The 10,658-nt window shown below is 49.9% G+C and overlaps 1 protein-coding gene across 1 annotated transcript; it reads left to right on the forward strand.

Moving 5' to 3' along the window:
• Positions 1 to 988: 988 nt before the first annotated feature.
• EDN1 (endothelin 1) lies at positions 989 to 6,631 on the forward strand. The gene is made up of 5 exons (XM_062184606.1): positions 989 to 1,241; positions 2,728 to 2,896; positions 4,095 to 4,253; positions 4,400 to 4,513; positions 5,465 to 6,631. Exons 1-5 carry the CDS (start codon positions 1,178 to 1,180, stop codon positions 5,565 to 5,567), a joined length of 609 nt encoding a protein of 202 aa, XP_062040590.1. The 5' UTR covers positions 989 to 1,177; the 3' UTR covers positions 5,568 to 6,631.
• The last annotated feature ends 4,027 nt before the right edge of the window (positions 6,632 to 10,658 follow it).

Raw genomic sequence — 10,658 nt, forward strand, 5'->3', positions numbered from 1 at the left:
GGGGCTGGAGCGCGCGCTCCTTTCCCGCCCCCCCCCCCCCCCCCCCGCGCTCTCTCCCTCCACGTCGCTGCAGCCACGGGTTTCACTTTTTTTGTCCTAAAACACAACTGCAGCCCCTGTGGCTCTTGATCGCCCCCTGGCGTCCCTGTCTCCCCACTTTTCTAAGAGCGGTGCTGTGGGTCCGGGGCGCAGAAGAGTTTGGGGGGGGGGGTGGTCTTCAAATAGGTGGACAATAAAACAAAAAAGGGGGCATGTGTCTGAGTAGCTCTGATGTTTTTAAAACGCCCCTCCCTTGCCAATCCCTCCCTGATCTTCCTCTCCGTCGCCGCGCAAGAACTATAATCCCAAAAGGACTTGGGGGTAGGGGCTGGCAGGGAGAAAAATGCACCTTGCTCGGGCCAGATCGTTGGACCCCCAGGGCGGGGGAGACGGGGAGGCAAGCAGGAGAGCGTCCCCTTGTTTGCCCGAGACATAAAAGGAAAATGAAGTGAACAACAATGAAGAAAAAAAAAATCCCCCTGCACACAACAATACAATCTATTTAAACCGTGGCTCATACTTCTCATACCAATGGTATGACTTCTGCTGTAGTCCCTCTTCTAATTCTTGGACTCCCGGGCTGGCAGCTCGCACAAGGGGAAGCAGATTGCAGCGCCGCACGGGCAGGTTTACCAAAGGTCTCTAATGGGTATTTTGTTTCTGTGAGCCCGCCCCTGAATTGTCAGACGGCGGGCGTCTGCCTCTGAAGTTGCAGCGATTTCCTCTCGGGCCCGGCCTTATCTCCGGCTGCACGTTGCCTGGCGGTGACTAATAACACAATAACATTGTCTGGGGCTGGAATAAAGTTGGAGCTGTTTACCCCCACGCTATAGGGGTTCAATATAAAAAGCCGGCCGAGAGCTGTCCAAGCCAGACGCGCCTCTGCAGCTGCGCCGGGGCGAGTGTCCCGGGTCCTCGCTGCGTCCTCGCGCTGCTCCGCCGCCGCCTTCCGCGCCGCGTGCGCCCGCGCCCCGCGCCCGCCGCCTGCGCTCCGAGCACCGGTGGCCTCTTCTCCGCGGGACCGGAGCTCGGGCCGAGGATCCGAGCCACCAGAAGCGCTGAGGCTGTTTTTCATCGTCTGCTTTTGGGTTCAGCTTGCCGGAGATTTTTTTTTTTTTAATTTTAGTCCTTTTCCAGAATGGATTACTTCTCCATGATGGTCTCTCTGCTGTTGGTGGCTTTCCATGGAGCTCCCGAGACAGGTAGGCACGCGGACTTGCAACCCCCTGTGCAGGTTAATGTCTCTTGTCCACTGAATGCATATTTCTTGCTTCTGTTTTCTTTTTATTACTAACGCTTAGATAGCAAGTGCCTGACGAGCCCTGCTCAGAGCTGCCCAAGTGTTCCAGGGAAAGTAAGAAAATTCTTCCACTGAATACAGCGGAGCATGAAAATGACTTCTGATTTTTTAAGCTGTTCTTGCATAATGCATTGGCCTGGCTGTAAAATTAAATAATGCAGAGCGGGTATGGAGAAGCTAGGACGTAGTCGAGGGTGTATTTTGCCATATAGGTGTTCGTGCAGGTATTTAGAACAAACACGCGCTGTTTCAGCTGTGTGAAAGTGTGCAATATTTCAACATTCCAGCTTGCAGCCAAGAACTTTTATTCAAGTCATTCAAGCAATATGTGAGCAGTAAAATACTACTTGCCGAACAAAGTCTGTTGATTAAGCGCCCCCCCCCCCTCCGCGGGGAGTTTCGGGGTGAAGCAACTTTTTTTTTTTTTTTATTATTTGTCATTATTGACTTTAGAATTGCTTTTGGCAGATTTTTGGCACTCCCAACAGTGTGAGCTCTATTTTCAGTTGTGTTCACCTGTCCTGGGTTGGGAGCAGGGATCATTCTTGGTTACTTAAGGATTTAGGCAGTACCGCGGTGCGTCTCCCCGCCGCCGCCCCCCTACCCCTCATTTTTTAGGGTCAGCGCACTTTTTTGGGGTCTTTTCATAACCCTGACAAAAGAGAAAGGATGTCAAGGGGATGAAAATCCAGGAATGTGTCTGATCATTTGAAATGTACCGAATCGGGCAGATAACTGCACGGCTGTTGGATGGTCGGTGGGATGCGGCAGGGCTGCGCCCCCGAGGGGGAGGCGGTGGATCCCACACAAGCCTGGCGCCGCGGTTCCGTGGATTCTGAATTCCAGAGTCAGTAGCGCTCTCTCCAGGTGCACCGGCTGCTTCTCGGCGGAGCTCGCTGGCTTCTGCAGTGTCCTGCCTGAAGGGGATATTGTAGCGTTCACTTCCCTTCTTCTCCCCCTCCCCATCACTTCCCCAGGGCTCTTTGCCCCCTGCCTAATTTCCAGAGGTGTGGATACCGACCCCAGGCCCTTACACAAGGTGTGAAGTGGCTCATCTCCAATGAGGGAGCGGCTCCTGCTCCAGGAATAGACAGCAGCGATGTATTGGCTTTTAGTCAGCGGCCAGTGCAGAAGCCCACCCAAGCCCCCAGCTGGCGGCATTGCCTTGACGGCTGCTGCAGACGGGCTGGCGAAGTCCCTTTTATCTGTGTTTGTCTCTTCTGCTTCCCTGTCATTCCTGGGAAGGTGGATGAGCCAGCAGTGGGTAGAGAGAAGTGGTGTCAAGGAAAGAGCCCCTTGGCTGCCCCTGCTGCTGCAGCAGGTGCTATGCCGCCCCCGCGTGTGTCTGCCTCGCTAGATCTGGACTGATCTGCGCCTTCTCTCCACAGCGGCCTCGGGCACGGAGCTCAGCACAGGAACGGAAAACCCAGGGGAGAAGCTCCCGGCCAGTGCACCCTGGCGGCCGCGCCGCTCCAAGCGGTGTTCCTGCTCCTCGCTGATGGACAAGGAGTGCGTCTACTTCTGCCACCTGGACATCATCTGGGTCAACACTCCCGGGTGAGTCCCTAGGGGGCGTCGTGGCTCCAGTCATTCCTGAGCTCTGGCTCCGCGGGAGCTGAAGCGCGGGTCCCGGGTGTGCCTTTTTCTGGGGGGAGCTCCTGGCTTGGCTTCTGAGAGTGGCCTTCTGTGTCCTGCAATTAGCCTCTGTGGCGGAGACTGGTCCCTGGGAGACGGGGTGGAAGAGGCTGAGGCCAAGCAGGGAGCCGCTATGCCGAATTGCAGAGGAGAACCCTCCAAGAAGAGGGGCTATCTGAGCAGGCTGTCACCGGGTTTGGGGGAAGAGTCTCCAGATCCTACCTGCCTTAGTCCAGCCTGTGCTTCTCACAGCTGCGCAGAGACACAGGCAGAAGGGCGCCTGGGGAGCAGAATCCAAACCCTTCATCTTACTTCTAGGAAAAGACCTCCGTGTCGGAGGCCACCTGTGCCGGCATGAGGCAGTGGCAGAGCTAGGACTGGATCCTGGGTCCTGTCCCCTTTCTATCCATAGAAAAGCTCATGTCCAGGCAAAGACAGGCATGCAGCCCGCGGGTTCCTCTCCCCCCGCAGAGTGAAGACCAGTTTTAAACAGGGACCCTTTCACTTGTCTATCCCATCCATGCCCCATTATGGAAAAAGAACAGCCAAAACCCAAATCCAATTTGATCCAACCACAAAGAGCCTCATACTTAGTGAGGTGATACTGTCAAGGCATTGGGGGTGGGGGGACTTTTTACTCCTCAGGGGACAATTCAAGGAGTCCCCTTAGAAAGTACCACAGGGTCTCCTGCAGTCATGTGATGTGTGGAAACATACATTGTATCATATATGATTCGCAGGACAATAGGTTTTACAAATCTTATGAGTTATGGTTTTGCATTATGCTTTCTGCCATCTGTCCTCCCAATATACAAGGGACACCAAAGGAAAGATCCCATAATTTTAGACCAAAAACAGCTGCTGGTCTGGAGAAGTGACTGAACTTTGTTAAGAGTTGAAAAGGAGCATCGTTGATCAGCAACTGGGGTTTTCTCCCGGCTGGGTACACACACTCCGGGCCATGGAAGGGCGTGCGGCCACCCTTGAGTCTCCTAAGTTACTGCTCCCAAGTGCTGTAGCTCTGTGTGTGCCCAATGGAATGAACTCACCCCAAAGAACGTGGCAGTTGTAAAGACTATTGATGATGCTAACGTGTTTTCCTCTTTTCTCTCCATCACAGGCACATCGTCCCGTATGGACTTGGAAGCCCTTCCAGGTCCAAGCGATCCTTGAAGGATTTCTTTCCAACCAAGGCAGCGTACCACAAGAACAGGTGCCAGTGCACGAGCTCACAAGACAAGAAGTGCTGGAATTTTTGCCAAGCAGGGACGGAACTCAGGTGAGTAGGAGCAGCTTTGCTTTTCAACAGGGTTACAGCCTCTCAACTTCTTTCCTAGGATAAGGGCACCTCCTTGCTTGAGAGAGAGTAACCGATGTTGAGAGGCAGGGTGAAACTGAAGATGTTTTTCCTGTGTGTTTTCACAGAGCCCAAGACACTATGGAGAAAGGCAGGAACAACCTTAAGAAAGGCAAAGACTGTTCCAAGCTTGGAAAGAAGTGTATTCTTCAAAAGCTGATGCAAGGGAGAAAAATAAGAAGGTAAGAGACTCTGCACAAATTTTATTCTTGGGCACCGATGCTAGCATCCTTTCTGCCCTTGAACCATTTACCTAGCTGGGCAGAAAACCTCCAAGACAGCAAGAAAAGGGATCTTGGAATTCACGAGATGAAACAGAGCAGAGAAATCCCTCTCAAATATTTTCACAAAGCCTTGATTGCTGCTCCCTGTGCTTGGGGCACAGCCCCTTCAGTCAACATGTGGATTTTCCAAACAAAGCATGTCAGAGATATGTCTGTCATTTGGTCACAGTCAGATGTTGCCTCTCGGAGTCCATGTATTTACTTCTTTCCTTGACAAGTTAAAAATCATGTCGGAGGAAGGGCATTAAAAAAAAAAAACAAAAAACAGAAAACAAACTCAAAGTGTCTTGTATCATCAAGGTCTTCAAAAATCAGCAGTTATTCAAATGGCCGAAGGGAAAGTGAAGTCATTAGGCAGGGTTGGTGAGATTTAGAACATGCTGTCTTTCGGGTTTGCTTATTTATTTATTTTAAATTAGGGAAATGCATTTGGTGGCCAGCCCATGTCATTCCAGAGACTCTCTGGGTTTGTAGTCAGTCTCAGGTGGGGGTTGTTGATACCTGTGCTGGCTGTCTGTATACAGGGTCCCACAGTGGTTGAGACTGGGATGGGGCTGCAGAGGAATTGAGAGCATCTATTTTAAAATTGCACTTGGCGCTCAGTTCCCCTTGGCCATGACCTTAAGACCCTCACCTCCGTTCAAAGCCTAGAGGGCAGGCTTTATTTTCACAATGGTAATAGATACCTCTTGAGGTTTTATCACTGCTAGCATGCTGTGGAGGTCGGTGGTAAACACAGTAACAGAGGAACAGATTCCTATTCTTGTGTCAGATGCTACTGTTAGATGCTTCTTTAGTCCAGGAGTGAGTCGTAGCTAACAGTTCTCTTCCCTTGTCTTGGGTGGACAGGTTGGAGGCCATCAGCAACAGCATCAAGACATCTTTTCATGCTGCCCAGCTGAGAGCCCAGCTCTATCGAGAGCAGAAAGTGACCCACAACCGGACACATTGATGACCGATCTCCTGGGCCTGTCGGAGCCGTGTGGCTGACTCTGCTCGCTCGCTCATTCGCTCTTTCTCTTCCCTCGCTGCCTGGGACCAGAGCTGGAGTTGTCTCCCTGCCAGACTGTATCTTCTTCCAGCCAGGTGGAGAACCAGCGTCCTTATTCTGAACATCCCAGGAGAGACCAAGGAGTGCTCGCACCTGTCATCCTTGGCTTCCTGCAGCAGGAACTGCTCGGGTCTCCTCTGTGGCTCGGGGATGGTAGTAGACCTCTCGGAAGGCAGAGACACACAGTGCCTTTGGAGCTGGGGTGCCAGCCTCCAGCAGGATCAGGGTGGAGTTGCTGAAGAAGGTCCTGTGGAAGTGTTTGTGCCTGACCCAGGCACCCGGCACAATTCAGGGAGGCACTGCAGAGTCCACGCAACGATTTTGCTAAGAAATGCACACATTGAAAACACACTCAAAGGACAAGCACTCAAGTTAAAAAGAAAGACTCTTTTTTTTTTTTGATTCATAAAATGCAAAACTGAAACTGTTACTACTGTAAATCAGGATGTGTTTCATGAATGAGTCTACCTCACCGCTATTGCACTCATGACTGCCTCCCCAAACTCTCTCCCTCCTGAGCCCCCATACTGAACTCAAGGAAGTCTGGTCCCACGTTCAGTCAGTGGTGGATTTCACATTCTCATGGTAATCTGCTAGCTCCCATACATCAGGAAAAAAAGATCCTTGATTCAGGAGATTCCCTGACCTTAATTTCTGGAAAAAAAAAAAATGGTTGTAGGGTTGTTTATGAAAGATATTGGAAAGTCACTGCTCTTATGCTTTAAAGCAGGAAAATTGTTGTCCCTTGTGTAACCGGGTAATGGAAGAGGTTGGATTGAATTTTGATGTACTTATTTTTTTATAGATATTTATATTCGAGCAATTCATTCCTTATATTTACCATGTTAAATATATGTTTGGGCAGGCCATATTGGTCCATGTATTTTTTTAAAAATGTATTTCTGAATGAAATTAAGAAAATGCTTTGTTTTGCCTATCAAGGTAATGACTTTAGAAAATAAATATTTTTGTCCCTATCAAACTGATTTTTGAATTGTTTCTGAAATTTGTTAAGGAGTGGGGCCAAGTGGTAAGAACTGTAAAAAGGGCTGCTTATAAATGTGGCAGAAGGAAAATAGTTTAGGTTAATCAAAAAAAGCAGTTGACATAGATCTTAAAAGTTGCTTGTAGATCGCATTAAAGTGAAACCAATGGAAAACAAGAAGCCAGCTCTAACACCTCTGTCGTCCCTCGCGTAGCAGCACTCTCTTTCCCCTCTGCCTGAATCTCCCCGGGGACTTCATCCATTAACTCTGCTCGCTCTATTAGGCCAGATCAGACGGCTGAAGCGGATGGCGTGGTGAGAGGTGCTTTCTCCATTGGCGTGCACACAGGAAGCAAATGCAAGCTGACCCCCCTAGGACCCTCATTATACCCCGCTCTGCACCAGGGCTGCAGTTAGAAGGTGGCCTGCCTGCTTCATGCAAGCAGTGGTTCTCTGTGGCTTTTTATTTGCTCAGTTTAAGAATTTTTCTCTGTTAAAAGGCAATGAACAGCCCGGTGCCTTTGTGGTAGCCCGGGACTGGCCACTCGCCCACGGAGCTAGATGTACCAGGTGCTAATTTCAGGTCACCTGCCGCCCAGCAGCCCCATTCTCTCCACTTTGCCAAGAGATTGGGTAGAACACTATTGTGAAGGGGCCTTCCTGGCAGAGAGAAGCCAGGTCAGCCTGTAAGAATCCCTACCGCCCGTCCCCAGCAGCAGGCGAAAGAATGCCTGGCATTCTACAAATATTAGCCCAGGGTGACCACTGGTGATCGCTGTAGTCCCGGCATTGCCACATCAGAAGGAAGTCAAACCACAGCCTCTGGGTGTGCAGGGCCCAGGGCTGAGCGTCCACCCTTCCTGGCACTTTTCCGTCTTTTACATCATCTTTTTTTTTTTTTTTTTTTTTATGGTACAGCCTAATGTCTTTGGGGATTGGCTTATAAATCTTACTTGCTCTAGCGATCGGTTTCTCAAGGTACGCTCCCCAAGGGAATTTTCAAGGTTCGTCCACGTCGACGAGGTGCTTGGCCTGAACTTGGCCACCGCTTTATCTAGAGCAAATTCTTTGTTCCCCTTACCTTGCAAGCTTCCTCGTGTGTTCCGTGAAAAGAGTGAGGGAGTTTCTCGGAGAGCTCCGTGGGGAGAGTGAGATTCCAGGAAGGTGTTGAGGTGGCACAAAAACCCATGGAGATCAGAGCTTCGAGGGCGCGGGACGGCTGTGTGGAAGGGGAAGCTGGGATGGGAGAAGCGGCTGAGTCCCATGGTTCGGAGAACATCCCAGCAAGGCAGACGGCAGGAGGCTTTGTTGCTGTTCTCCACATGCGTTGCCCCCACGCTTCCTGCCTCGGTCACCCTCCCGAGACGTGAAGCAGCTACTCCAGGGTGTGAGCACTAGCAGGGTCCTAAGTCACAAGTCCATAGGAGATGCATATTTGGCAGACGCATGGGCAAATGTTTCAGTGCCATCCAAGGCGTGACATCCAAGGGCTGAGCCGCTGGGGCAGCCTCTCACACATCCTGCTGTGTCTCTGCGAAGAGCCAAGTTTCTGCAGGCCCACGAGGGACAGATTTCTCTCTTCACACTAACAGCCAGCAGGGCTGTCATCCTGCCTCTCCCAGGGCCGGTGGACCTTGGGCGGGCAGTGGTGACCTTTGACGGGAAGAGAGGACGCCTCTAATGCATACTTCATTTGTCTTCTGTGGCTTGGCTTTTTTCTGCAGTGTGAACCATTGCCTCTGACCATGCCTGTGCCTCCCCAAAACACAGCTCGGGCTGTCATACTCAGCCACGGTTTCCCGGAAAGACTCTTGCTAACATTGGGAAAGGGCAACCTTTGCAGGTGAAAAGACCAGGGTTCAGGGAGGAAGGTGACTGCCCTAGGATCACACAGCAAGCTGGGCCATCCTGGCATTCCAGAGAGCTGGCTGCTCCCCCAGAGGCATCCTGAGGTCAGCAGAAACAGATGCCCCAGCACTCTTAATGCAGGGTTCTGGGTGGAACAGGCACAACCATTCCCATGGAAGCTTTGCTTCATAGCCTCACAGAGTAACGTTGAAAGACCCATGGCCTTAAGATGAAAGGGAAGAAATCTAGGGAAGGAAAAAGGAGATAATTTATTATCATTATTTTAGTTTTCTTCTACTTGAAAGGCATGGTCAGGGGGAGAGATCTTCCAATCTGCTCTCTTTACCCTGCCATATATACCAAATGCCCACAACAGCCAAGGCTGGGCTAGACAGAAGGCAGGAGTTTGTAACAACATCCTGGTACCCGTGTAGGTAGCAGGGGCTCAAGCAGGTGAGCTATCATATGCTGCCTCCCAGGACGCATTAATAGGAAGCTGGGATCTGAACCAGCACCCTGATATGGCTGCAGGCCTTGCAATCGGTGGCTTAACAATGCCCCTCTAGGGGCCGGCGCTGTGGCGCAGCGGGTTAAAGCCCTGGCCTGAAGTGCCAGCATCCCATATGGGTGCCGGTTCTAATCCCAGCTGCTCCTCTTCTGATCCAGCTTTCTGTTATGGCCTGGGAAAGCAGTGGAAGATGGCTCAAGTCCTTGGGCCCCTGCACCCTTGTGGGAGACTAGGAGGAAGCTCCTGGCTCCTGGTTCCGGATCAGCGCAGATCCAGCCATTGCGGCCATCTGGGGAGTGAACCATCAGATGGAAGACCTCTCTCTCTGCCTCTCCTCTTTCTCTGTGTAACTCTGACTTTCAAATAAATAAATCTTAAAAAAAATGCCCCTCTTTATCTAAAGAGAATATGGAGTTTTATTTTTCTCAAACTGGAATACTTTTCAGACTGCTTGGTGTTTCTCCTGACAATTCCCTTGGAACCACAGAGTGCATGGTCATGCTCACATTGGGACATCTGATCACCCTGAATCAGGGGGAGACTTGAAGCAGGTTAGAATTTGCAGAAGCGCCTTGGTCTGTTGGAGGTGGCATGGAGCTTAGCAGTAGTGAAGCCGACTCCGTGCCCACATACTTCTATCTGCAAACCAGGCAGGTACACAGGGATCTTTACCCTCGCTGGTGCCTGCTGCCTTGGGGCATGATACGCCGTTCACTAAATGCTTGCTCAGTGAGTTAATCAATTTACAAATGGGCCACAGGGTTTAGCTATAGAAATATGAAGATGATGCTCCCTTGACCAGAAGGCAAACAGGCTCCCAGAAGATTCATAAAATCCATGGATAGGGCTATTGCTGGAAGTCTGCATAGCTGAAATATTCTCTTACTCAGGTTCAGCCCTTGTGGTAAATTATTTGACATAACGGGGTAGTTCTTTCTACTTTTCTCAACTCTAAGACACCATGCAGGTCATCATCATCATCTTCATCTTCCCCAAATGCTTCAGTCATAATTTCAGTGACCACAGAACTCTAAAGACTTCAAAAATAATTTGTGTCTTCTCATCTCAAAAATCTTCCATGGCCATTTTCTGCTTTTAGAATAAAGTATGCTATCTACCAAGTTAGGGAACATTTGGGAAGGACGAGTCTTAGGCGAAATGCTGGAAGATACCACAACTTTAGTAACGGACACACTACATTTTAGATTTTTTAATATGAGTATCTTCAAACATATCCAATTGAAATAATACTGTAACAAAATCAATACACTTTCATCCCTTTTAACAGTTGTCAGGCTGTGACTGGTATTTCATCTCCACCCACATCCTGTGCTCCCTGAGTGGATTACTTTAAAGCCAGTCCCAGATACCATTATCATCTCACTGGTAAATATTTCAGTATAGGTATAATGAATTTGACATGCTGTGCTCAATGGTACAAAATGTGAAATAATCAATTGGATATGTCGGTCTAGAGCTTAGTAGAAGAATAATGAATGTTTGATAACAGCAGAGATCAGTGTTAGGTCGATGTGCTGGCTAACACTTACAGAGTATTTGCTATATACTAGACACTCTCTTGAGAACTTTGCATGTACCAATTCACTTCATCCTTACTATTAGCCTCCATAACATCCCCACTTTTATTTAC

The sequence above is a fragment of the Lepus europaeus genome, chromosome 3 (genome assembly GCF_033115175.1).
Source record: "Lepus europaeus isolate LE1 chromosome 3, mLepTim1.pri, whole genome shotgun sequence".
NCBI classification, from domain to species: domain Eukaryota; kingdom Metazoa; phylum Chordata; class Mammalia; order Lagomorpha; family Leporidae; genus Lepus; species Lepus europaeus.

What these genes read in the sequence shown, in the direction of transcription:
- EDN1 (XM_062184606.1), top strand. Translation starts at nt 1,178, where the DNA reads ATGGATTACTTCTCCATGATGGTCTCTCTGCTGTTGGTGGCTTTCCAT. An exon ending in CCATGGAGCTCCCGAGACAG is followed by an intron (nt 1,242 to 2,727) that starts GTAGGCACGCGG and finishes TTCTCTCCACAG; the next exon opens with CGGCCTCGGGCACGGAGCTC. An exon ending in CAAGCAGGGACGGAACTCAG is followed by an intron (nt 4,254 to 4,399) that starts GTGAGTAGGAGC and finishes GTGTTTTCACAG; the next exon opens with AGCCCAAGACACTATGGAGA.